Source organism: Podarcis vaucheri (genome assembly GCF_965113315.1).
Source record: "Podarcis vaucheri genome assembly, chromosome: 16".
NCBI classification, from domain to species: Eukaryota; Metazoa; Chordata; class Lepidosauria; order Squamata; family Lacertidae; genus Podarcis; species Podarcis vaucheri.
In genome coordinates, this window is record NC_138754.1 from 40472445 (window position 1) to 40500048 (window position 27604).

Consider the following 27604-nt stretch of genomic DNA (forward strand, 5'->3'; position numbering starts at 1 on the left):
ATGGCGGTGGACGTGAGGCGGCTGGAGGGCCTGAGCCTTCACCAGCTGAACGAGCTGCTGGACGACGAGGAGCAGCTCCAGAGCATGGCCAGAGAGATGGAGGAGGTAGGCGGGCTGGCGGGGAGAGAGCGGGGGGCGCCAGCCCTGTCACGTTGCCTTGGAAACCGGCGGGTCGGGGGGGGTCTGTCTCCCTCTCCTCGCCAGTAGATTCATTTAATTTAAAATTCACTCCCCCCCGCTTTCAACACCGGCGTTAAAATCTTATGTGTTTACTTTAAGGGTGCGGTTGGTGTTCATTTTTGCTGGATCCCTGTAACTTCAGGCTTTAAGGTTTTCCTCTGAATAAGTTTTTTTTTGTTTTTGTTTGTTTTAATAATATAAAACACACACGCACAACTTAGCGCAAAGTCGTCCAAAAAACTTTGTGAAAACGGGGCGGCGTGTAAATTCTGTAAGCAAATAAAATAAGTTTGCCGTATTGACGCGGAATGCTTAGTATATTAGCCACGAGTATCTTGGCACTTAATATTTATTGCTGCTGTTTACCATCCTTGTGATGTAAAGGTGCTGCGGTAGTTGCTTCTCTGCTCAGAAGCCTCATAGGAAGTTCATTAAACAAAACCATACCAAGCAATCCTTGATGTTCTTCTGGGCTTTAGGCGTTTTTAGTTTGCTTTTGTTAACAGGAGGGGGAAGAAGGTATGTTTAATGTCGATAAAGCACAAACCTGTTTACAAAGTGAACAGCGGAGCCCAAATGCTGTTTAATATGCTTGCAGTTTGATCATGTATGTGGTTACTTGGAAGTAGGGCTATGGGATTGACTCCCAAGGAAGGATCCACAGGGTTGCCTCTATGCTAGGCTAAGGTCACTCCAACAACATAATCCAACAATAAATATATTGAGTTGCTCAGTGTTCTGTTTGTATTGACTCTGGTTGAGTCACATCAAGTTAAGTGGGGCTGACTTCCCTGTGTGTAGTGTTCATACTAGTTTAGACCAATGAAAAATTGATGGCAAAAGAAGGAAGATTATGCATCTATGGCATCTGCAGTCCCCTGCTCTTCATGTTGGTGGTGAAGGGACCTTAGTCTTAATTGCCCCCATTTCATAGAATCATAGCATTGTATGAAATCCCTTGCAATGTAGGAATCTTTTGCTCAAACTGGGGCTTGAACCCACGACTCTGAGATTGAGTCTTATGATCTACAACTGAACTTTTTTGTTTTTGTTGTCTGGGAAATCAGTGCTTAGGTGTTCTTTTTCCTGTCCAGCCCCATTGTGTTGTATGGTTTTAGGGATTGAGGTTAGGGGTAGATTGGGTAGAGACATAGATTAGGGCACCCTTATCCATTTTAGATCTGCCTTTTTTTCTCCCAAACTATTTGCTGTCTTGCCATTGGGATGTGCGGGTGGTCATGAAACTTAGCTAGCCTTCCTCATTGTCCTTCTCCAACCTTTAATGCTGAATTAATACTCCTCCTTTCTTGTTGTTGAAATGTTTGGGACTGTGTGTTGAGATCTGGGCAATTTTTCTTTTAGGGGTCTCTTCAACTGTGTGTTGACCTTTTCTCCTGCCCCATTGAGAGATACAGTACTGCAAACTGTAAGGGGCAGGTGTGTCCCTGTTTAGTGAACTCCATTTTCAGAATGACCCTTCCGCTTTAAGTATGACTAATCTCCTCACATGAGTTGGATCAGGCCTTGCAGCTGTCTTTCTAGCGCAAGATTAGAATCTGTTTGGTGGGTGAGAGGTGTCTGTCTATGAGTGATTAGGGAGCAGAGAAGAGAGTGGTTCAGAATTATGTGGTGTTGTGGAGGTAGGTGAGAGAGAAGCTGAGACTTTGCAGCTGCCTAGGCAACTGCCTTCTGATACACGGAAATAAAATAGGAATTAAAACATACATGGAAGCCTGCCCTCCTCCACTGCCTGACTCTGCCTTTAAACTCCTCATTTAGCTAATGAATTGATAAAGAAGTGTTCTCTCCTTCCTTCCCCTTTGTGGGTCTGACATACCCTAATAGAAAACTTCATAATGAGAGCTACCCCACCTGTGTTTTCTTGTCCTGTAGAACCTGATTGGTTATGAAAAAATGAAAGCACATATTATGGCCTTCTGGAGTTGTAATGTATTTGAGATAAAGGGCACTATCTTAAAAGGTAATTTTACCGTAAGGTAATTTTACCCCATGGGGGTAGTTTGACTTCATTGTTAATTTCAGTTCGCTTCAGTGACAGATAATAGCTCTCTCTTCTCTGCCCCCTCTTCTCCAGGAAGATGAGAGAAAGGTAGGGAGAAGGTAAGATTCACAAGCCCATTCCTTTTGACTCTCTCACTTCTGGCTAAATCATACCACTCCACTCCAGTAATAATTGTAACTAAGGGGAATATCATGAGCCCTCTTTGCTTCTCTATGAATTGAGTGCTGGACCCTCCCCATTTTGTCTAGGAACAAAAGCAGTTCTTCATTGCTTTTTGAGTTGACTACATAACCAGCGTCCTGGACTTCCAAACACAAGGAAATGCATTGAAGAAATTTCTTCAGTTTAAGTTAATCTAGCTATTTGTCCTTTGTAAAAGCAAACTCCCTTGGAGATTAGAAAAACAGTTTATCTCTTTTCTCTTCTGTTTAATTTAGCAAATATAAGCTTTGCTAATTAACCAGATCCACACCTCACTTTCTTTCCATTTGTTTTGCAGTTTTGAGGCTCATAAATGTAGTGTCAACTTTTTCCTTCCTCCCACCCACTCCTCACTTGATTTGGTTTCTGGGATCTGGGTAATGTAGTCATTTGTCAAATAAAGGGCTTTTGAATCCTCAGAAATCTTTGCTGCTTCTCTCTGTGCTCTTTTGTTGTCTGGAATTTATAAATGGAGGGAGGATCTCTAGTTTCCAGTCACTCCTTGGTAACCGCTAGTACAGAACCCAAAAGCCAGCCTATGTGGGGGGGGGGGGGGAGTGGGGAGGCCACAGGTCTGAAAAGTCATTGTGCTAAGCTATAGAAATGCTCACTGTAACTAAGATTGTATCCAGCTTTTTGATAATACTCCTCTTGTTTTCAAGGCTATAAGGGAACTTGCAGTTGAATGAAACTAAGATCTGTTCGTAGTTCTCAGTTAAGGCAAACATGAAAAAAGCAAAGAGCCCAAGTATTGAGAGGGTCTGCATAAGTTATGTATAAATTCATTTATCTGCCACCTCTTTAGGAATAGCCAATACAAGGAGGCTTACATTTCATAAAGTCAGTAAAATATAAATAAAACAGCCATGTCTATTTCAGGAATGAAGAACCCCCTATACATTTTAAAGTTTAGATGTCTGCAGAGACTGAACTGGGTGAAGCAAACCTAGTTTTCAGAGGGCTGTGCCTTTGTACTGTAGTTTGATTACTCTACAATATTTTTGCATGACTGTTTTTGCATTGGTGGCGGAAGAAAATGGTCCTTACTAAGTGTGGCAGAGGTGTAAGGTCCACCTGCAAATCAAGGCATCACTTCCTGCTCTGCAGATGCAGAGGCTCCTGGGGTTAATATTTATCAAAATGAGAACCAAACAGCCCCAGCATAAATGAAGGGTTGTGGAGAAAGTTGACTGTCAAATCAGACCTAGATATGAATCTTGCATGAACTCTTCATTGCCTATTACTTTTATTTTATACAAGTCTGAAATAAAAGTGTCTTAATTGCAAACTTGCTCTTCCTTTTGCATGTTGTGTGTATTCCTCATAGAATAGATGTATATTATCCTTCCGCTGCATGAGCTGTCCTGTTTAGTGAATCTGCTTGGGCTGATCCTCTCTGTGTGTATACATACATGTAACTTGATGTTTCTATGTGTTCTGGTCAAAAGAACCTTCCAAAATACTATCTGTGTAGGTCCAGCACAACTGTGATGTTCCCTAACCATGCTTAAGCGATCAGGCATGTTCTGCAAGTTCCCACCTCCCTTCCCGGCTGATTTATCCACTGTCCTTTTCTGCTTTCTGCCGTTTGAAGGCATATATCTGCCACAATGGTTTATTGATGCTTGTTTTTAATTTATTTTTGTTTGCCACTTTTTATGATTTTAGTGGTTTTGTTTTTATATTGTTGTAAACTGCTGATATATTTTAATGACAGAGAGGTATATAAATGGTTTTTTAAAATAAATAAATAAATGCAAATAGTAATAGAAATGGGAGTGAAATGCCCTAAGAAGCAACAAGTGAAAAATCATAAGGAATGCAAGCACTCAGGTGCTTCTTGTCTTGTATTGTCTGACATCTTGAAAAGATAATGTGTTTTTTTTTGGTGGTGGGGAAGCAGGTAGTAGCTTTAGACAGTGTGGGCTAAAGTTTATTCCATAACTTGTTTATTTTCAAAGGCTAGCTTATAATATAATGTCCTTTTCAGCTGGACTGTGTTCACTTAGAAGTGAGCCCTACTGAGTTCAAGTAGGACTCGCTCTCAAGTAAGTGTGCCTTAGATTAAGTGAGAAGTCATGTATGTTGCCTGATGCTCTTGCTTTGTATTGTAAGCTGGTAATAGTATTCTTCTATATAAAGGTAAAGGTAAAGGTACCCCTGCCCGAACGGGCCAGTCTTGACAGACTCTGGGGTTTGTGCGCCCATCTCACATCTATTGGCCGGGGGCCAGCGCTGTCCGGAGACACTTCCGGGTCACGTGGCCAGCGTGACAACGCTGCTCTGGCGAGCCAGAGCCGCACACGGAACGCCGTTTACCTTCCCGCTGGTAAGCGGTACCTATTTATCTACTTGCCCCCGGGGGTGCTTTCGAACTGCTAGGTTGGCAGGCACTGGGACCGAGCAGCGGGAGCGCACCCCGCCGCGGGGATTCGAACCGCCGACCTTTCGATCGGCAAGCCCTAGGCGCTGAGGCTTTAGCCCACAGCGCCACCCGCGTCCCATTCTTCTATATACTAGCATACTAATGGTAAGCTGGTATTCCTCTATATACAGCAAAGCATTCATTCTCTCAGTGTGGATCTTTGTACAGCCAAAACAGCACCATCCATGCACAGAAAGAAGGGATTGGCAGGCTTTGGGCTACCTCAAGGTTTTCAGAGCCAAAAAAATTATTTAAGGGGGGAACCTTAAAAAGAATATAGTGAGCATGTTAGTGGCTATAGAATGCAGATGCCTGTCAGAGGGAGGAGGAAAACTAGAAGGCATTGTTGAAAAGATGACCCCCCCCCCAAAAGGCATGGCTCACTGGAGTCCTGAGTAGAGGTACTCTACAGTGCAGCCTTTTCTTGCAAATTTCACTGGCTCTTAACCAGTGAAAGTCATTGTATGAATACCATTCACTCAGTGTCGAAGATTGGGCAAGAAAAATATTTGATTAGTTTGCCTAGGAACCAACTTGAAATGTTACGAATGTCAACCTTGCCTAGGTAGATTAAATATAGATATTCTGAATTCCTAGATACTAGCATTAGATTTTTAGGGGCATGAAAAGCGAAGCATCTGAGAAATGTCCAGCCTTGGGTAATAGATTAGATGAAACAAAGCTTTAATTTCCAGTCCTTCTAACTTCTGAGGGAAAGCATTTCTGCAACCAAAGATGCTCAAGTGATAGTAAATTGTCCTTTCCACCATTGTAATGGGAAATGCCCAGAACTAGTTACCATGGTTATCGTGGAACGTCTTCAGTAATAATTTTGTGTTAAAACAGCTTGTACCTCTTTTGATTTGCTGTTCTAAAGTGTGTGTCCAAAAGGTCTCTTGTGCTATTATGTCTTTTGCATAATAGGGTTGTAATGTGGTTGCATCCTCAGGGAGCGCTGGGAAAGACTCTTGTCTGGAAGGTCATTGCCTGTCTGGGTAGACACTTTGGAGCAAATGGACCAATTATTTGACTCTGTATAAGGCAGGTTCCTAGTTCCGTGTGCTGAATAGACTTGATAGGTTTTCTTACTTTGTTGCTTAGCAAGCATCAGAGATGCCATTTGGAGTGTTTGTGGGGTTGTGTGACTTCTCAGCAAATGAATATGTGCATGTGAAATGAAATCAGTAGGTGTACTTCATGTGGAGTCTCTTTCTCAAGCTATACTAGTGGTTATGGAATTCTGAGTTTTGTGTGGAGGCGTTTGGATGATGTGGCTTTTTGTTGTTCAATTTTCCCCTGTTCTCAGCAGCATCCAAGCTTTCCTCCGTTCCTTTGGTACGGTACTTCCACACTGATCTTGAGCTGTCATTCTGATTACTATCTTAAGATATTTAGACCTATGCTTAGCCCTTGAATCTGAAATGACTAGGTGTCTCCCCCCCCCCCCCGGCATGAGTACTCTGTGCTTACCAGTAGCTGTATTCTCACTGATTATTTTAGGTGACTAGTGAAAATATGGAAGCTTAAAAAGGCTTTTACCTGATGGTTTGTTTGTTTTTACTGGTATATCTTTGTCTTAGTTTCATTGGCTGTTTTGAATTTTGTTAAGGGAGTTTGACTTTGTGGTCAATATTTGTTCATCATTCTTCCAAGATTTTAATTGTAATTGCTATATTGTGTTCTTGACTGAATCCCTGAAAGATTTAGGGATGGTAAATTTGGTAGGGCTTTAATGGACAGTCCCTTGTGTACTTGCAGACAGATGTCAAAAGAAGAAGAAACAAGTTAATAGATGCCTGAAGTCCTTGGCTCCATAGTGCTGTTCCTCATCTCAACTATGAATGTGGTCATGTTCTCTTTTGCAGACATTAAATTAGGTTTTAAGGCTACTAATTAAACATGCCTATAACTACAGGCTTTCTCTTCTCTCTTGTGGTCATCAATTAGGAAAAGCCTATGTCTACAAGATATAAACTTATGTCACCCTGGCATAATAATACAGTCTCATTGCACAGTTTTAGTGAGATTATCCAGAATAGGACATTAGGGGCAGTTTGGGGTGATACTGCAAAGGCTTAGTTTTGCACCAACACAAGGCAGTAATGGGGGGGGGGAGCAATAAAACTGGGCATATGAAAGCATGCCCTTTGGCATCTTATTGTGGCACAAGCTTTTGTGGTCTTGAACTAAATAAGATACACAGAATATTTGCCAACTGATTTTTAAAATGTGTGCAGACAGGGTAATGTTTTGTGTATGCATGTAATATTTCTTCATGCATCAGAAGGGGTTGGCATTAGTCTATGAAAAATTAGGAAGCAATCTGATGATCTTTGAGGGCACCACAAGGGTTATGCGTGTACCTGCAAACTAGCACAATAAACACTCTGAAACGGGAGGGAATTCAGAGGAGGTCCTGGGTAAAATGTTTGCTGGGTGGCCAAAATGGAAGCTGCTGGACCTGTAGTAAGCTTGAGCGCTGGGAAAAGGGCAGAAAATTTTGAAACCATATCCTGTTGGGGAGGGTGGGGAAAATGTTAATCTGCTGCATCTGACATATCAGACTTTAGTCTGTGAAAGCTTATAACTTTCTAGTCTTAAAGGTACCAGAGGATTCTTTGCTGTATATCTAATATCTGCTGTATTTCTTCCCTTGAAAAATAGCTCAGCAAGATTATTTTAAATCACAAAATGTAACTTTTAAAATTGATCTCGATGATCAGTTGCATAAGTGTGAAACATTACTGTACCTAGCCTCAGTGAACAGGCCCAGTTCTCTTCTGTTAGATATACAGTGCAATCCTATGCTTAACCTACTAAGAATCAAGACCCACGTGAGTGTTGGATTACAATGATGCAGATATATTTTTGCTTCCTTTGTTTCAACTTTATCATGGATTTTTCCAGCCATGTGTTCTGAATATTGCTTTGAATTTCAGTATTTTGTTGGGTTTGCCGCTAATTTGAAGCTGTGTAATACATGTAAAATTGGTTCCACATTCAAGTTTACGATGGGCTTTTTACTCCTCAAGGTGATAGTTGTGTCTCAGAATCTTGCAAATGGGTTGGACTTTTGACAAACAATAGTCATGGTATTGATTTTATTCCTGCAGTAACATGAACCTACTCCAAATGATTCACGTTAGGGGACAGGTGGAATTCCTGTGGAAGAATTCCTACTCCATATTTCTAGGAAGCTTTTTGGACTCACCGAGTGCTGCTTCAAAGGGGCTTTTAGATAAAAACATACACCACCTTAAAATAACTTGGTACAATAGAATCTGAGCCGCCTGTCTTACGTAATAGGGCTTCTCCCTCTGCGCTTTGTAAACAGAGGTCACTTCCTTGTTATATAGAGAACAAAAAATGTCTGGGTTAGGGAGGGAAGAGGGATACCAGGATGTGCTCTGTTTGCAGTCAAGGCAAGGACACTATGGGTCATTAAATAGCAGCATTGCAGAAAATTGTCCTTTGATTCTTCTGCAGTCCTGTTAGATCTCCAACCTTTACTGACCAGAAAACCTTTCAATGCTTTACCCACTAATTTTTAATTATATTTGTCCCCCTTCCTGCTTTGTCTCTAGGACAGAGGTGAGGACCCCCTTTTCTGTTGAGGGCTGCATTCCCCCTAGGTTGATCTGGATCACATGTAGGCAGCGGGAGGGACCACCCCTTTATCTCTCTAAGTTTGCACTGTGGGAACAGTAGATTCCTCTTCTCAGAGATCTGAAATTATTACTTGCTAGGGGAGTCCCCGTCCCCCCCGGTTTCTTCTCCCTGCATGAAATTAAGTGAAAGGCTGCAGGTTCCCCACTCCTCTTGCATGACCAGATGAAAAGGAAATGTACTCATAGTAGTTCTTGTGCAGAGTCAAGAAACGGTACCTACTGAAATTCCATCTTCTACCCAACTCCTGGACTTACAAAAACAGAACATGAAATGTTATTGACCCACCTTAGGTCATACATACCAGCTGAAGGTAAGTGCACATACTGTGCACATACAAGCACACATACTGTCTAATAATGAGAAGAAACCCACACATCCCACCACAATCTTTCCTAAAACAGGAAGTATTTCCTACTGTTTCTTTTTGTGAAGTTGGAGAAGGGGAGTTCATGCTGCAATCCATTCTCTTCAGTGATAGAGTGCACAATTAGATGTGCACAGGTCGATACCCTGAGGAGCTTACAATATAAAAATTAACATAACAGAAATGATGAGATGGGAGGCAGGGGTAAACAGGAAGAGTACATTATACCACCCATCAATTAAATTATCAGAATGATTGATAAATAGAACAAAGCAATAAAAACAAATAGTAAATATATGGTGCCTGTTAACAGGTACCTGTGCTAAGGTTTGGTTGTAGTAGGGCATGGGAACTGGGGATTGAACCAGAGGGTTGATAGAGAAGCTTGTGGGGAAGGGGAAAAGCAAGTGAGAAGTGTCATCACACAAGTGGGAGTCAATTCCAGGCAATCAGGATCAGTAATGGAGAAAAGGTGCAACTCTTTAAGGGAATAGGAGACTTTCAATGGCTGAAGGTGGTGGTTCTAGAGGAGTAATGGTCATGGGCAGGGAGGCATCCTCACAGAAGAGGAAAGAGAAGAGGGTCAAAGCCTTGGAGCACATTGAAGGGCAAGACTGTGCCTCTTCTGCTTGATCTAGAAACAGATGTGGCAGCAGTGAAGGAAGTATTCCAAAAGGTCCATGTGCACAAAAACCTCTGATTTGGTTGACTAAAAACATATCCATCAGAGTAGTAGTTAATGTTTTCTGGGATTGTATCCAGCTGCGTTTTTGTTTTTTACTGTTATGTGGAAGTATGTGAACTAAATGTGCAGTTCTAGTATTGGGGCAGGAGAGAAGGATCTCTGAAATTAAAAATCAAGATTAACATTAAGCAGCTGCTATCCTGGTAAAAAGTTGAGAGTAGTTGAAAGACTCCTTTGTTACTATTCTTTTTAATTCTTATGGAAACGTTGACAGAATTCCTTTCTGTAGCTTCTCCCAAAGCAAGGTTATGATTATAACTTGGTTTGCCAGATTGTGATGAGCAGTTGGGATTAGTCTCATTCAGATATCACATTTCAGAAGGTATTTCTAGTTGTACCCTTAGTATAGTTCCTTGTGGGCCAGCATTGTTTCCCACAACTCAGCTTGGCAAATCCTGCGTATGAATCACTATTTTGTAGTTATCTGATAATTTTGTGGTAGGAAACTTGTTGTTTTTACATACATCAGTTTTTCCCCTTCTCCAAATATGCTTCAAAACACAAAATAAAGCATATTCTTGCAGGAGAGGGGAAGGTCAGAGCTCCAGATGGCAGCTGCTTGCTAATAGGGTTATTACTTAATCATAACCTACAGTGAAAATACCCAAACTCCTACCCTACTCTAAAATAAGTCTAGGCCTGCTGTTGAAGCACTTTTGTTTAAGCCCTCTGAATAACTCTTAAGATTTTCTAAGAGGGGAGAAGAAATGAGCCAGTTTTCCTAATCTGTTTAATAAGAGAATCACACAGTTCTGAAGCAAACGAGTGCAAGCCCATCTGCAGCTCTCTATATACGTACACACCCAAATGTGAGAATGGAAATGGGATTAGTGTCAGTACCTCAGCTGGACTTTGCACTCTGACGCTAAGTGCTTTGCTCCAGTCCACATTGATACAGGCAGGGCATGAGCAACCATTGCAAAACAGGAAGATCCAACTGGGGTTTTCATGGCCCACGTTCACCTGCAGTTTGAGTCTCTGTTGTGCCTGTGTTAACCTGTCCTGTCCACTTTAGGCCTACTGGTCAGCCTTCTTTCTGAACCAGTAGTTCAGTTTAAAAATTGAGCTTGTTGGGTTTTGCACGCCGCACCTTCCTATCTTTGATCCAAAGTACTGCTTATATAATTAGAATCCAGTCTGTTTTGAAATCTGGTCTTGTTCTTATCTCAGGAGTTTGTTCTGTTTTCCTGCCTTGTTGGCAGATTATAAGGAACTATTATTAGTACAAGGCTAGTTTGTTTCTGTTGGGCTGGCTTGCTTCCTTGACAGAAAGGTGTGCTTTTGAAGAATTTTACCTTTCCACCAAAAACAGTCAAACCTTGGTTCTTGAACGGCTCCATTTTTGAACATTTCGGCTCCTTAATGCCCAAAAGCTGGAAGTAAATGCTCCGGTTTTTGAACGTTTTTCGGAACCCAAACGTCTGACGCAGCTTCCGCTTGAGTACAAGAAGCTCTTGCAACCAGTTGGAAGGTGTGCCTCAGTTGTTGAACGTTTCGGAAGTCGAATGATCTTCCAGAACAGATTACCGTACATTCGACAACCGAGGTTTGATTGTATTCCCTTTCTTATTGAATTACCCCTTTTCTTGGCACGTGTGACGTGGCTTGTAGTTAGTTTCCAATTTGGCTTGAATCCAGATTGTTGCTTCTGGTGTGCTTAATCTTTCCCTCAGTCATGATGTGGATGTTACCAGAGTTCCAGCATAAAATTAATGGGGCCATAAATGAGGAGAATGTTCCCTCTTCTGTCTGGAAAGATCCAGAGGGAATTTGCTTATGATACCATTTGGAAGTTTGATTTTGAATCCATTGCATTGCTAATATTCCAAGGAGTCTTATCCATTTAACTTTCACTTCCATTTGCAAAGCAGGTGGTAAGTATTCTTAGCTAATCAGTGTAAATTGAATGATGTCAGCCTCTTTTAAAAAAACTGAATTTGAAATAGTTCCATTTCAGTCCTCCTTTTTTTGTCTTCATATTTTTAGTTGAATGTAAAGATGTCCCCAGCCAACATTTTGTTGTAATTCCTTGAATCTCATTCTTTATAAAAATGGATTTGGCTTCCTTTTATAGACACTGAAATAGTCAGGTTTCCTTCTGTTACCTCTGAGGATGTGGACAGGCTGCTTGGATGAGTGAAACTGACCACCTGTCTCTTTGATCCTTGCCCATCCTGGCTCATAAAAGTGAGCTGGGAAGGGCTGGGCAATGGGCTCCGTGGGGTGGCGAATGCCTCCCTCTGTGAGGGAGTCTTCCCACACCTGTTTAAAGAAGCAGTTATTAAACCGCTTCTTAAAAAACCGTCTTTGGACCCGTCAATATGGCCAACTATTGCCCAGTCTCAAATCTTCCATTCTTGGACACGGTGATTGAGCAGGTGGTCACTGAACAACTCCAGGCACACCAATTTTGATTCAGGCCTCATCATGGGACTGAAACTGCCTTGGTCGCACTGGTTGATGATTTCTGGCAGGCCGCACACCTAGGTGAAAGCTGTTTCCTGGTCCTGCTGGATCTCTCAGTGGCCTTTGACACACTTAATCATGACATCCTTATGGACCATCTAGAGGAATTCGGAGCTGGGGGCATTGTTATTTAGTGGTTCTGCTCCTTCCTCCAGGGTCATGTCCAGAAAGTGGTGTTAGGGGATGAGTGTTCAGATCCCTGGGCTCTCACTTGTGTGGTGCCTCCGGGCTCCATCCTCTCCCCATGCTTTTAAACATCTATAAGGAGCCACTGGGAGAGATCATCAGGGGGTTTGGAATGGGCATTCACCAGTATGCAGATGATACCCAGCTCTACCTCTCTTTTAAATCAGAATCAGTGAAGGTGGTGAATGTCCTGTGTGAGTGTCTGGGGGTGGTAGGAGGATGGATGGCAGCTAACAGATTGAGGTTGAATCTTGATAAGACAGAAGTACTGTATTAGGGGGATGGGGTGGGCAGCTGGGGGGACTCCCTGGTCCTTAATGGGGTAACTGTGCCTCTGAAGTACCAGGTGCACAGCCTGGGAGTCATTTTGGACTCACAGCTATCCATGGAGGCGCAGGTCAATTCTGTGTCCTGGGCAGCTGTCTATCAGCTCCGTCTGGTATGCCAGCTGAGACCCTATCTGCCCACAGACTGTCTTGCCAGAGTGGTGCATGCTCTGGTTATCTCCCGCTTGTACTACCTGGGGCTACCTTTGAAGGTGACCTGAAAACTATAACTAATCCAGACTGCGGCAGCTAGACTGATGACTGGGAGTGACCACCAGGACCATATAACACCAGTCCTAAAGGATCTTCATTGGCTCCCAGTGCATTTCTGAGCAGAATTCAAAGTGTTGGTACTGACCTTTAAAGCCCTAAACGGCCTCAGCCCAGTATACCAGTATCCTCCCTCATTGTTCAGCCCAGACACTGAGGTTCTCCAAGGGTCTTCTGCTGGCTCCTTCACTGCAATTAGCGAAGTTACAGGGAAGCAGGCAGAGGGCCTTCTTGGTAGTGGCACCCTCCCTGTGGAACACACTCCCTTCAAATGTCAAGGAAATAAACAAATATCTGACTTTTAGAAGACATCTGAAGACAGTCCTGTACTGGGAAGGTTTTAGTGTTTGATGTTTTAGTATGTTCTAATATATGCTGTGAGCTGCCCAGAGTAGCTGGGGAAACCCAGCCCGATGGGTGGCGTATAAATAATAGTTGTTATTATTATTATTGTATCTCATGTTACTGTTAACTGCAGCTCAGAACAACAATGATTTGCAGCATTAGTCCACATCAATCTCTGCTGAATATTGAAAAATGCAAATAACTCTCAAAGCCCACAAAATTAATCGAGGATGCTGGTCACAGTTCATAATTTTGGGTTTATAGGGACCTGAAAGTCCATATATATCAAAGTGGCTCTGGTTTGTGGCTTTTACAATATTCGAAAGCAAAGTGGGGAAATGAAAGTGGCGAAGTAATTTTCATCAAGCCTTGTAAAATTAAGGGCTGCCAAGAGAAATTGTTCAACTGTGGCCATATCACGCTACTATGACTTTGGATAGGTTCATATGACTGAATGTGTATTAGACTCCTTTGCTTTTAAAGGTTTTTTTGTGTGTTTGCCATTGAGAAAGGAAAATCAGAGAGAGCTTTGTGTGTTCTTAAATAGAGCCGTTTCTTATGGTGGTTATGAAATTCTTCAATGCGATGTCACTAAAAGGTGGCTGGGAGGGATGCACATTTCTCTGCTCTGTGTCTGGCAGGGACTGGGGTGAGGTTAGACTCCAGCTCCCATGAGGCTTAGCTATATTATATTGTCTGTACAGTATATATGTGGGTTTTAAAAAAAATTTCTTTGATTTTCCTGCAGAAATGTGGACATTAAACATATTCGTTGCTGTAAAGATTACTGAGGCTGTGTGGTTTATTTCTGATCATTTAGTAATAGCGCTATGTAAATAGAACATGAATTGCTGTGACAGAGGGCGCAGTTGGGTGTTGTGATGCTGTAAGTGGGCCCACGGCTTATTCTCCACTGGTTTTTGAGTTGCTTATATAAATGCCCCTGCACATTATCTTGGAAGCTTTGCTTTCTGTGATTTTACCTTGCAAAAGAGCTTTATAACAAATGGATATATAAGCTAAGCTTCATATGGGTAGAACATTGAAGCTTCAGGCCTTGGTGAGTTAGCCAACAAGTGATTCTTATTAGCAGAACTGGTTGGGTTTGGGGGAAGTGAGAAAGCACTTCAAGTCTGAAAAGCTCTTTAAGTGTTAAAGGTGTTTTTAATGTTAAAGGTGTTTTAATATGCAGCGCTTGACAAAGAGTTCATAGGTGGTAAAAAGTTATTTAGTTCTAGGAGAAAGAAAAGGGAATTTGTAGGAGCAGAAATAGACAGCAGTTGCCATTCTGTGCCTAGTGACATTGAGGCCTTCCGTGGAAAGCTCTTCAATCTGAGCAGGCAAAGAGTAGGGTTACCGTCATAAAGCTTCGGTGTGCTGATGACAATGTAGCGTGTGCACGCTCAGAGGATGACCCCAAACCATCCTAAATATCTTTGCAGAAGCTTACGAAAAGCTTGGCCTATCACTCAACATCCCAAAAAACCAAAGTGCTGCACCAACAAGTACAAAATAACCCCTCTGCAGCGCCACAAATCCAACTCAATGGTGTAGCGTTGGAAAATATCAATCACTTCTCCTCCCTAGGCAGTTATCTTTCCACAAGAGCCCACATTGATGCCGAAATCCAGCATCGCCTGAGCTCTGCGAGTGTGGCTTTTTCCTGATTGAAATGCAGCATGTTTGAGGACCAGGACATTCACAGGGAAACCAAAATGCTTGTTTACAAAGCTATTGTACTACCAACGTTACTATATGCTTGTGAAACATGGACCACTTATAAATGCCATCTCCAACTCCTCCTACTTGGGAAGACAATGTACTGGAAGAAGCAAAGATCACTAGTGTCAAAGCAATGATTCTTCAACATCAACTTCGTTGGACTGGTCATGTTGTGCGGATGCCAGATGATCGTCTTCCAAAGAAACTATTCTATTCCAAACTTAAAAATGGAAAGCATAATGCTGGTGGTCAACAAAAGAGGTTTAAAGACTGTCTCAAGGCAAATCTAAAAAAATGTAGTATAAACACTGACAACTGGGATACACTGGCCTGCAAGCGCTCCAGTTGGAGAACAGCCTTTACCAAAGGTGTCATGGGCTTTGAAGACACTCGAACTCAGGATGCAAGGCAGAAACGTGCTAAGAGGAAGGCACGCTTGGCAAATCCACACCGTGATCAACTCCCGGAAACCAATGTCCCCACTGCGGTTGTGTGGATCCAGAATGGGCCTCCACAGTCACTTACGGACTCATTGTTAAAATTGTGTTTATGGAAGACAATCTTACTCGGCTACGAGTGATCGCCAAAGAGAAAGAAGAGTGACATTGAGGCCATGCCAAGACATCAGCTTTGAGAGAACTAACATAAGCATGTTAAAGCTAAAAAATCCAGTTTTAGTTTGTCTAGTTTTTCTGGATGTGTATAACTAAAAATAATAAAGTTTTGCTACTGGTCTCCTCCAAAGGGATGTTCGGACAAAGATTGACTTCTCTTGGCCGCAGAATTCCATGGTCATGGCATGGGTTTCTTGAGGATAACGCAACCTGAGATCATTCTCGTGTATATTACTTAAAGTATATTTTACATCTTTTATCTTACATCTTTTATAGTCATGCTTGTCCTTGTTCACATGGTCAAGAGTTTCCCCAGACATTAAACTGGAATCATTCTGAGCAAGAGTAGGGTGCTTGCTAACACAATAATTTGTGGCTTAGAAGTTAGGTGCCATAACTGAATTCCCAAAGTCTGTATGTGATGAAGATAGGAATAGAATTTGACAACAACTCCTGTCCCAGTAATATATGGGCCAACATACAGTCTTGAGTTTTCCAGACCCTTAATGTGTGGTACAACTTAAGAGAAACACTTTGTACTTACAGGTTGTTTAAAATAAAATAAGACACAGGCATATTCTGCTAAAACTGGCTACTTGCTAGCTAGCTGCCTCCTAAAATGGAGCTGAGGCACCGTAAAATGGCAGGTAATCACATGAAGTTGTCTCATTAATCAGATTCATCACATAACTTACTTTGTGTCCTTAAGTTGTTAAGCTGAGCATTTTTTCCTGCAAGCAGCAGCTAGTGATGTTGACAGGAGCTGGAAACTGCATAAATATAATGAGATTGGGTGGGACATGCAGGGATTGGGGCTATAAATTGCCGGGTTGGAGAGGAACAGAGCCGGCATGGGGCAGATCTGCTTTATTGCATCCCTGCTTTCCTTTTGACAGGCTGTTCCACCACACTGTGTCTGAACTTGTAGGACGTGCCTTAGGATACAAAAAGTCTTTAACTAGTATGAGTTGCTTCCTCTGTTGCAGGTAGGAAAAGCTCATGAACTAAGCAACCCAACTGCTGTTTCATAATTGACTCTTATTTAGAATCTAGTAATAAAAAGGACAATTACATAATTCCCCTCTCCTTGCCTAACATCAGTCATTAGCTTGGTGGAGTTTATCGTAGTCATTCATGCATCACCTCTTTTATGGGAGAGTATTCCTTGCTCATCAGTTTGAGGTCCCATCTGCACCATACATTTAAAGCAATATTTCACCACTTTCAAACAGTCATGACATTCCTTAATGAATCCTGGGAACTGTAGTTTGTTAAGGGTGCTGAGAGTTACTAGGAGACCCCTGTTCCCCCCACAATACTACAGTTTACCGAGTTCCCTGGAAAGAGGGATTGATTGCTAAACCACTCTGGGAACTAACTATGAGGGGAACAGGGAATCTCCTATCAACTCTTCATGGCAGGAAGCCAGGAACTGCTCTGAGGGTGGTATATAAACCCAGTGCTTTTTTCCCCTTTAAAAATGTTTAGGGGTATTCTTATTTCGACTCAGGAAAATCACTATTTCAAATCAGAAGAAATCAATACAGTAAATGGACAAAAGTACAAAGATTTACAAAATGTTTAGGAGTATGCATCCCCCTGTGTCCCCCCAGAAAAAAGCACTGTATAAATCTAATAAATAAAATAATAATAATAATAATAATAATAAAAAACAAAAGTAGTATATAGTACTACTTTAAACATCTAGTTCAGATGGGACCTTAATTCTAATTTCAAGTTTGGCTGCCTCTCATTTGAGGTCCTCTGGTGTCCTTGATAATTTTTTTACTTTGGCTGTGCCACTGTTAGTGTATTTGACACTCAGTGCACAATCATTTTAAAATAATGATTTTATATTTAATTATTCTAAGAAAAATAATTTTGGGAAATGTAATGCTTTTTAATGTCTTGGAAAGCATCTTTTACCCTTCTTGATGTAACTGTGTTGGAGAAACCTAGTAAGCTTTAGCTATTGCTCCCATGTGACAAGCAATCCGCTGGCAGGAACACTCAGCTTTGTTAATTTATGGGGTGGAAAAGTAGTCCTATATTTGCTTCATTTGCAAATGCATGTGTGCTACCAGTTGGGAGCACAGAGATATTTATTGCGTCTAATAGAAATATTTAAGGTGATAAGTTATACACTGGCTTCTGAAAGCTAAATGTCCAGAGTCAGCAGACATTAGCTTGGGGTTTTTGCATAATGGAAAAGATTTAGTTGGGAATGAGTGAGTTAGTGTGTATAATGTCTTCTAGATATAAAAATAGATGGGAGAGATAGTAGACAGATGAATTGGAAATAATTATTAAGAGCAAGTCACATAAGAAGAATTAGTGAAGGGAATCGTGCAGTGAGCCATATATAAACAATTTATAAAAAGAAGAAATCCACTCTCTAAATCATATACTTTCCGTTTTTTTCTTAGCTTAAGTAGATCCTAAACTTCGGGTTTAAGGAATGTTGGTGGACTAGGCATAATTAAACTTGGAATATCCCCCCAAAACCCCATTCAGGAGAGCCATCAGAAGAGTCTGGCTTGATGAGATCAATGGCCCACCTGACTAAGCTTCTATTTCCCACAGTGGCCAAATAGCTGCTGTCCATTTCCCAATTCACCACCATGGGTCTTTCAGCAGCTATTAGCCCCTTTTCTCCAGGAGGCCTCTTAACAGGATAGGATTAGATGGGAGTTTGGTGTGATTCATTATGTGATTTAACATCTTGGATGGTGTTTCAGTTTGGTGGCATGATTCAGCAGAGCACTGAGTGTACGCACACCCCAGTCCTTTTCATGTCAGTGACACAGTTTTTAAACATGCATCATTTTGTGACACAGTAATTCCGTTTTATTAGCAAACCAGAGGTTAAACTAACCCCTTTCCAGCCCAGGGAGGAGCGTGGGGAGCGAGACACACCTACACACTGTGGCTGACACGCTAACATGTTGCGACACCGTTTGAAAAGATCTGAGGTAGATCACAAGGGCAAGAAAGTAAAATCTGTGTAACACTGGGTTGTATCCAGTGCTGGTGATTGGAATTGATGGGTGTGACTAGCAGGCCCCATTAATTCCAGTGAGTTCACTATGGGTAAATTTAATTGGATACAGTCCATTTTGTGCAAGGCTTGGTGGTACCTGACTTACTTAATGTTCTCCTTCCTTTCCCATATTTGTGTTACCTATCAGATTGTAATATAGTTTTTTAAATTTTATGCTGCCTTGAATGACTGACAGAAATTGTGTGGGTGCGAGTGTACATTAAAATGTAGGAAGCATATATAGGCAACAAATGAAGATATCCAGTCTTTTTTGAGCGCAGCTTATGTGCATGCTAACTCCTGAAAGCAATAAAGAGCTCTTTATCAGATTTGTATAATCAAGGAAACAGGGCCTTGTCCTCCCTGTCCCATTAGAGGAAACAGTATCCTGCTGTTCACTTCTGCTGAATGACTGAGTTCAGATCTTACAATTTCCCCTTTGATCTACAAATCTTATTAGAGATCTCTTGCGAGATTCTGCCAAGCCAACTTTCCATGTAGTGTTTGGTTTTTCAAGCCCCTCTCTTGTAAAACTATCTTCTCTCTCTGCCCTCCCTCGGCCACTAGATTAAAATGGCAGGTTTATTTTTAGAGAGTTGGCATTTCTGGCTAGTCTGATATGAGGCTGCACATACAGGCTTTTTCATGTGAGGCAGAAAATCCGATAGCAACACATCCTTTCCTCCTGCTAATTAACACCAGTTCTGTGTGTTTTCACTGGGGCCCCTCATTTTAATGCCTAATGCTGCCTCTAGGTCACAACTGTCTGTGTTGCTCTGCAGTCTTTTGTCGCATCCAAATCCTGCCATCCCATCTCCCTCCTTCCCTCACCGAAAGGGGAGGAGCCAATGTTAGCTGGTCCCATATTTTCCTTTGCTGCAACTAGGTAGTATACCTGCTAGTAGACATCTAGCATGTGGTGTTGACTACTATGTTTAGTCAGTAATAGAATCCTTAGAAATGTTGCCCATTTAACACTTTCTCTCTTTTGCAGGCTCAAAACGTTCAGCTTAGCAAGGACATGACTCTTGCCAGCAACCGCAGTCTGGCAGAAGGCAATCTCTTGTATCAGCCAAAGCTGGATGCCCTGAAGGCTGCATTGACGCAAAAATATCAAGAACTGCAGGTTATCTTTGAAGCATATCAAATAAAGAAAACGAAGTTAGGTAATGAACCCTTCTTTCTGCATCTTCCTGTTTGAAGTGTCTGGCAGAATGGGCATGCAGTAGAACTCTGTGGCAAACCATACTTATCATTCCTAAGTTGGTTGGTGTAAAGGCATACAGGGTGTTGCTGTCTAAGGGTCAGTAGAAATGTAAGTAGCTGAGGCTGCCACATTTATTCAGTTAGATCAGGGATGGCTGACTGGTGACTTCCCAGGTGTTTTTGAACTGCAAATCCCATTAGGCTCAGCCAGCATGGCCAACATCTGGAGAACCGCAGGTTAGCCACCCATGAGTTACCATATTTTTTGCCCTATAGGACGCACTTTTTCCCTTCCAAAAATGAAGGGGAAATGTGTGTGCGTCCTATGGGGGAATGCAGGCTTTCGCTGAAGCCTGGAGAGCGAGAGGGGTCGATGCACACCGACCCCTCTCACTCTCCAGGCTTCAGGAAGCTATCCCCCCAGCCCGGCAAGCTCCGGGAGCGATAGCAAGGTTGCGCGCAACTTCGCCATCGCTCTCGGACTCTCCAGGCTTCACGCAGCTCTCCGCGCGCCCAGCTCTCTCAGCGCGCCCAGGCTTCAAGCTTCGCGCAACTCTCCGCAAGCGGTGGGAGCCCGGCGCTGGGATCCCACGGCTTGTGGAGAGCTGCCTGTTCTGGGGGCTGGGGTCCGGGGAAGCTCGGGCTTCCCCTGCCCCAGCCCCGCGCCTGGGGGGGGGAAATAATCCCCCCCTTTATTTCCCCCCCAAAAAATTAGGTGCGCCTTATGGGCCGGTGCGTCCTATGGGGCGAAAAATATGGTAGATCAGCCATTACTGGGGATATTTTTTATTTTTTGAATTATTTTCCTAAAATGTCTGGAGTTTAATATTTCATTTAGCAATTTTGCTTTGATTAATATCTCTTACTGATTTTTGCTCCATTTAGACCGACAATCCAGCAATGCTTCCTTGGAGACCCTTCTAGCACTGCTTCAAACAGAAGGGGCTAAAATTGAGGAAGACACTGAGGTCAGTGAAAAGAGCCTAGGAGATCAAGTTGCCAACATGCCTCTGGCATTGGAAGACCTCTTTCCCCTCTGGGTTTTCAATGCAATCTTGCAAGCTTATCACTTCCACTGAAAGAGCTTGCAGAAAAATACAGATTACTTTAACAGCCCACCAACTTAAATATTTCCCTGAGTATGACTGTTTTCACAGGACCGCTTGAGCAGTGGCTCAACTGGGAAGTAGGGAAGGGTGTCTCATGATAAGGAGTTTTGCTGGAGCCCTACTGAACCCAGGATTCTGTGCTGCAGCTTGACCTTGTAGAAGTGGGCATGTGGCATTATTCCTCCTCAGATTTAGCCAGGAAATGGGCATGGAAATCTAGCTGGGAGGACAGAGCAGCTTGTCGGAGCACTTACAGAAATTGTGCTTCTGTTGGTGAGTTGAATTTTGGGCACTGCTGGACAGTTCCTTCCACCTTGCTTGGTCCACCACCAGCCTGTGATCTGAATGTAGTTCAGGAGGCCACAAGCACTGCAGATCAGTGGTGTGGGGCACAACATTTTCCAAAAAAAATTTCACAAAAGATTTTCTGTTCCATAAATTCATTACTATGGGTGGGTACTAATTGAAAATCCTATATTAAGTGAGCTTGGTAGTTTCAAAGTTTTGTTTTATTAAATGATAGTTAAATCTTTCTGTAGGGTAGCAAATTTTTACTGGAAAAAATGAATTGGAAAAATTGTCCAGAGCCTACATAACTGCCACAGATGGCAGCCTCCTTGCTTTAAACTCTATCCTTGCTTTAAGCTGCTTAGGGTTGAAAACAAGCAAATTCCTTGGCCACTGCACTACAGAGTTAGTGCAGAGAGCCTGGCTGTATCAGTCACATTGTGCAAAGAAATAGCTGCATGTTTTCAAGGCTCTGTGTGTGGTGCATGTAACACAATTATGTAAGTTGGCTTAAATGCCAGGTTCTTGGCAGAAAAACAGTGCGAAATTTCTTAAGCAAATCGTCTTGAGAATCTTATATTAAAAACAAAAAAGTACTCTGGTAGTCATGGTTGCAAACATATGGACAGTGTCTGGAGGTTCAGATCAGAGAGGGAAGGGAGGAGGTGGGGGGCAGAAGTTAATTTCCTCGTTCTCTTTGATCCCAGGCTGTTTCCAGTGCCTCCAAGTGCCTCAGAAGCCTTAAGAAAAGCTAGTAGTAACTTCTGCAGGAAAGAAAATCCCCTGAAGATGAAAGAGGAGTGGGAGGAAAATAGTCAGCTTCAGACTGTGCCCTGATAGTCCACTGTCCCTCATGGCTGTTCTTCTAGCTCTTTGCTGGGAAAAACATTCTCCTTTATTACTTGTATCATTATTTATTAAATTTATATAATAAATTTCCGGGGAGATTTGCAGTATATACAGTAAGCATATGCTCTCGCCATATTCATGCCACCTGTGTAACTTGTTTCATGTGTCCAGTTTGAAGTGGGGAAGAGTGTTCTCTGGCATAGTTCAGTGGGAGAGCCCCTGCCTTGCGTGAAGAAAGGTCCTAGGGGCTTAATCTCCCTGGTATCTCCAGGCGAGGCTGGGAGTCAGTGTAGGCAGTATTGAGCTGGGTGGACTATTTGGCCTGGCTCTGTATAAAGCAGCTTCATATGTGCCCGTATACTTAAAATATCCATATTCCTATTAATATGTTCCCAGTTAGCATACCCCGTGGCCTTTGCACAACTTGGCTGGCCATTTGGAAAATTAGGTCACGGTACATTCCTGTCTCTAACAGACAGGGAAACACCAACTTAACCCTCCTGGCAAAAGCCACAGGGAGGTGATTATTGCTTTTATAATGCTGCTTGGATGCAGATCTGTACTTGAAAAGAGCTGGTGACACACTGCCTCTTAGCCTAACCTTCCTGGCAGGGTTGTTGTGGAGATTAAAGGAGGAAGAGGAGAACCATGTACACCTTGGAGAAAAAATGCTGGGATATAAGTGCAGTAAATGTTTTAAAAAGAGCTGCTCAGTGTTTCAGAGGCCTTACTGATCTGTGGCAGAGCATCATGCTTTGCATGTAATTGGTAGCAGGTTCAGTCCTGGTATCTGCAGTTAAGAATCTTGTATAGTGGGGCTGAGAGCAATTTCTGTCTTGAGACCTCGGGAAGTTCCTGCCGGTTACAATAGGCCCTACTGAGCCACTGTCTGGCTTCCCAGGTAAAGGATCGAGCCTTGGCAGCGCAGCTCATTGGTTGTGCTGCTGCAAGCTGAGACAGTTATATTCTTTCATTTTGCATAGGGATGGGTCACCTGTGGACCTCCAGATGACTATGGACTACAATTTCCATCATCCTTGACATTGGCCATACTAGCTGCAGCTGATAGGAGCTGGAGTCCAACCACATCTGGAGGCCCACAGGTTCTCCTTCCCTCTTTAGCAGAAAGAGATGCAGTGATGGATGGAGCCTGATGTTTTTTGATTAGGGAATGTATTTCTGCAGTGTGTCCCTCCCCTAATGGTTTGTTTGTTGTATGCAACAGAACATGGCTGAGAAATTTCTGGATGGTGAAGTTCCATTGGACACCTTCATTGATGAATATCAGAGCCAAAGGAAACTGGCTCATTTGCGACGCGTAAAGATAGAAAAACTCCAAGAGATGGTGCTGAAGGGACCAAGACTTCCCCTGGTGCCACCTCAGCTGAGAGCCACTGAGACACCACCAGCAATTCAGACTTCAGAGGCAAATGCTGCTCCTTCTGTTCTGCCTCGCCGCAATCCTCCACCGCCACCCCTGGCGCCAGGAGTCCCGGCAGGACGCTTCCCGACTCCCTTTACAGCAGCAATGAATGCAGGACCAGCCCTCCCCTATTCAGGTGTTCCATACCCTCCGCTCCCCCCTCGAACAGGAATTCCATCTACTACTCAAATGCTCCCTCCAGGATATTCAGCTCCGTTTACCCCACAGTACCCACCAGCGTTGCCCCAAAGACCACCGCCTCGCCTCCCACCAAACCCTGGCTTTATCCTACAGTGAAGATGCCATCATGCCCTGACTCTTGTGTTTTGGTGCTGAACTTTTTACTCTTTATCTCCCACAAACTAAACCTAAGTAGTGGCAAATCTCCAGACTTTGCACACAAGAAATCATAGCTGACAACTTGTGCATCAGTGCATCCTGCAAAACATTGCCATGTTTTGTTTTGTTTTAAATCAACAACTGCATAAAACACTTGCTTAGAAGGGTGGTGGGGCAGCCGAACTGTAAATTTGATTGTTTCCATATTAAGTGGGAACTTTCATAGCTCTTAAGAGATTTCAAGTCAGTGTGGAATGACTGTGACTTCCCAAGGGATCATGTCTCTTTCTCTACTTGATTTGCGCATGAAGAACTTCAATCTATTTCTGCAAAAAAAAAAAAATCTCTGTTCTGATCTTTTAAATGGTAGCTGTTGCATATACATTCTGACTATGAAAACACAGTAAAATGGACCAGCCAGCAACCCTGTTGACTCTGTGTTGTGCTCGGTGTTTGCTAACTGAGGCTTTAGCACCTAATGCGGGACAAGGTGCTTCCCATGCTGAAGTAATCCCATTCATTTCAGTGAGATGATGCCAGTGTAAGTAGGTCCCTAAATTGCCTTTTTAAAATGTGTGGTAGGGATCGATCAACTTTTTTTAAATGTGATGACCTCCAGAAAGTCTCAGGATTTAAAAAAATAAGTAGTGAATGGACACCCGTTTTTCCTCCTCTTGTTGGATCTTTGGACCAGATCCAAAATTTTGTATTTTGTTCCATTGGATACCTTCTGCAACCTCCCCATTCTGCTTGCTGTCACCCTTCTCTCTTCATCAGTCTGTCTCCCAAATTCCTTCATTGTGGCATGTAGGGTAGAGGGTCGTCTTAAAAAGGCTTTTGACCTGTATTGTCTTCTTGCATTGTGGAGAGCAAATTCTGTCAAACACACTTTTGTGTGTCATGACTTCTAACTAATCTGATGGGCAATTAGTTCTATCAGTTTATATTTTCATCACATCTTGGTCTTAAGCTAAAACTCCCACCCCAGTGGAGAACCTCGAATCTGTTTCGTATTGAGCCAGGAGAGAGCTTTCTCTTCCCTCCATGCCCCTCTAGTCTTCCAAACCTTTTGTTTTTTAAAATTGAAGACCTGCTTCCATTTACAAACTTTTCTAGACTGACTGCTCTTGAATGAATCTTGGCTGTTAGATTTTTGTATTTAATTAACTTTTGCAGTCATGTGACAGCTTCAGAGACTTGAAATTTCATTGTTGCTTTAGTCCTTCTGAGGGCTCACTCTTGCTATCAGATGGGTCTGTGACAGAGCCCTGAATAACAGCTAAATATGCTAAATGCAATTTTTCATTGTATTGGAGTTTCTTCCAAGAGTCTAGCAGGGGGTAAAAGATCGTAGAGGGATTATCACACCAATTTCATATCATTGCTCATTGGTGTGTTTGACTGATCTCTCATTTTAATAACCGTGGATGAATGAATAAAATGAATAATGTTTCAAGAGTGTTTGGAGAGGGACAGTTGTTGCTGAATTTAGTAGGAAATGGTTCTGAGCCTTAAATTTTTCAGGGGACTCATCCACATCCCAGGTCAAGATAACCTTGCTGATTACTGTCTTTGTATGCTCTTGCATTCCTCAGCATAAAACTAGCAGAAGCTTACTAAGAAGCCGATGGAGAGAAAAAAGTAAAATCTTTTGAGGTGTGATAGAGGTATAGGGTTGAATACAGAGACAGTAGTAGTTAACACACAATGTAGTTAGAGCAGAGTAGCTACTTCTGCTCTCAAATGCTTCTGTTACCAGTTTTCCCATAAGCCTTTCAGCGCAGCATTTTGCAGGAGTAGTTTGTTCTATACGGGGCTATGAAATTAGTTGAAGCGAAATGCAGATTAAATTGCTGCTGCTCTTTCTTTGTAGTCAGCAGGATTGCCTTGTATGCTATTGAATAGTGTATCTCAAGGTAGCTGGAATGAGTGTGATTTTCAAACTGGCCATCATAAAGGAAGCGCCTCCTCTAGTCTTGCTGCTGGTGTCCTGCCATAAGCTTGAGCCATGGTTGAGTTTGGGTTGCATTCAGACTTGGCCTTATGGCTTGCCAGGAACAAGATTTGTTCTCTGGTTTGCTGCTTGTGGTTTGTCTGGGGGAAATAAACCATGGGCCCAGATTCAGATGCAGTGCAAAGTCATGGGTTAGTTCATAGCATTATACCATCTTGATCAATTTCCTCCCTCTTAACCGAGCTAGGAAAATAGACCGTGGGAATTCTAGCTATGAACGCTGTTGAAGTGGATGAGCAAGATCCCCAAACTTGTGTCTATGCACTAAAAAAATTACATAGGCTGTAGAAGTAAGAAGAAACTGATGTTTACAGCTACAGCTACTTTAGTGTGTGTGTGTGTGTGTGTGTGTGTGTGAGAGAGAGAGAGAGAGAGAGAGAGAGAGAGAGAGAGAGAGAGAATCTGCATTGGACTTCAATAATTTGTGGCAGGAAAACATGCTTCAAACTAATTTGCGGCTTTGTGCATCTTGACTGTGAAGAATATGGAAGTAAAACAGTTGCCATCCATAGGCAGCTTCCTTAAAGCTGCTGTAGGACACTCTTCATTTCTATCAGCTTTTCACAAAGCATGCATTTCTCACAGCTCAAGAGTGCAAGGAGGAAAGTGTGAAGCTGTTGCAGCAGCACATCCATTAGCAACCTGCCTTAACTGTTTTACACTGGAAGTCTCAAGAAGGCCTGCTGTTAATGCATAATGCCCTTCAACACTTACTTAAAAACGAACCAACCAAGCAGCAGTTGCCAATCTAGACCTCGTTATGCACCCTCCAGTTTTCTTTCTGCCACTTTTCTCCCCCCCCCCATGCCATCCTAGTCTGTAACTGGTGCCCTTTTTGTTACGACTGGAGCTAATTTTTTGTCAGCCTTGCAAAACAAAATCGCCATAAGAAACTTTATATTGTATCATATTTACATTCTTCTGATCACTGCCCCTTTTGGGTAAGCTGGCTAAAAGAGCAAAATGCAAAAACCTTTCAGCCTGGAAGCCTCTTTCTTCAAGCCATAATCTTCTGTTGGAAGATAAAAGATGAAACATGGGAAATCCGTGTGCATCTGTGCCTGTCCTTGAACTGCCATTTTTCTGTTAGAGGCCATTCACGCTTGCCTTGGAACAGGATATCCTCTTCCCATCTGGCTGTGGGACTCTGAGGCTAATTCTGCCAGGACCAAGATTTTGATCTTGGTGTATGACAGTCCTACTGTGTAAATCTTGGGGAATTGTGAAATTCTAGCTTGATGTAGGAAAAATGGTTTCTAGGGTCTAATCAGGTATGAGCTTTTAGTATTCCATGGATGACACAAGATCTCTTTTTTAAAAAAAAAATGGTGACAAAAGTATACCTGTATTTGCTGAATTCTGTATCTATTATAATCTTATTTGGGCATGGTAACTTGTGTTTTGCCCTTTTTCATTTTCATTTTCTGTGCTGCTTATTGTGTGTGGAATATGAACCTTTGGGGGTTGGTGAATTTGAAAAGTTGGTTCCTTTAATCATCTGTTCATAATTTTTCTTGTAAAGGATGCTTCTTGTGTACTCGGAGGCGCATGGAGGACTTCTCTGAGTCACTTCTGTGTTCTAAAAGATTTAGGGGGCTGAATGAGTAAGACGCCTGACTTAATCCTAGACAGAGCCATAAACTGAAGCTTCTGAAACAGCCTTTGAATAATTGGTTTGTGTTTCAAATAAGTTGTCTGTAACCTGTTCAGATGAGTCATTTGAATGCATTTTGGGGTGCCATAGTGGTTTGTGAAGGCCATTCCGTGGTTGTAACACTACTTCATTTTGAAGATCTGATT

The 27604-nt window shown here is 42.5% G+C and overlaps 1 protein-coding gene across 3 annotated transcripts; it reads left to right on the plus strand.

Moving 5' to 3' along the window:
• On the plus strand, positions 1-27604 carry VPS37B (VPS37B subunit of ESCRT-I; the record flags this gene model as incomplete). 3 transcript variants are annotated; one of them, XR_014214664.1, is made up of 5 exons in its annotated part: positions 1-105; positions 19571-19742; positions 20668-20750; positions 23254-27288; positions 27327-27604. XR_014214664.1 is itself a non-coding variant. In XM_082203858.1 (4 exons), the coding sequence occupies 4 exons, from the start codon at positions 1-3 to the stop codon at positions 23746-23748; spliced, it is 855 nt and encodes a 284-aa protein (XP_082059984.1). In that variant the 3' UTR covers positions 23749-27604. The 3 variants fall into 3 exon arrangements, 1 of the variants encoding a protein (XP_082059984.1); XR_014214665.1 differs by having other exon boundaries at positions 23254-26140; positions 26176-27604; XM_082203858.1 differs by having other exon boundaries at positions 23254-27604.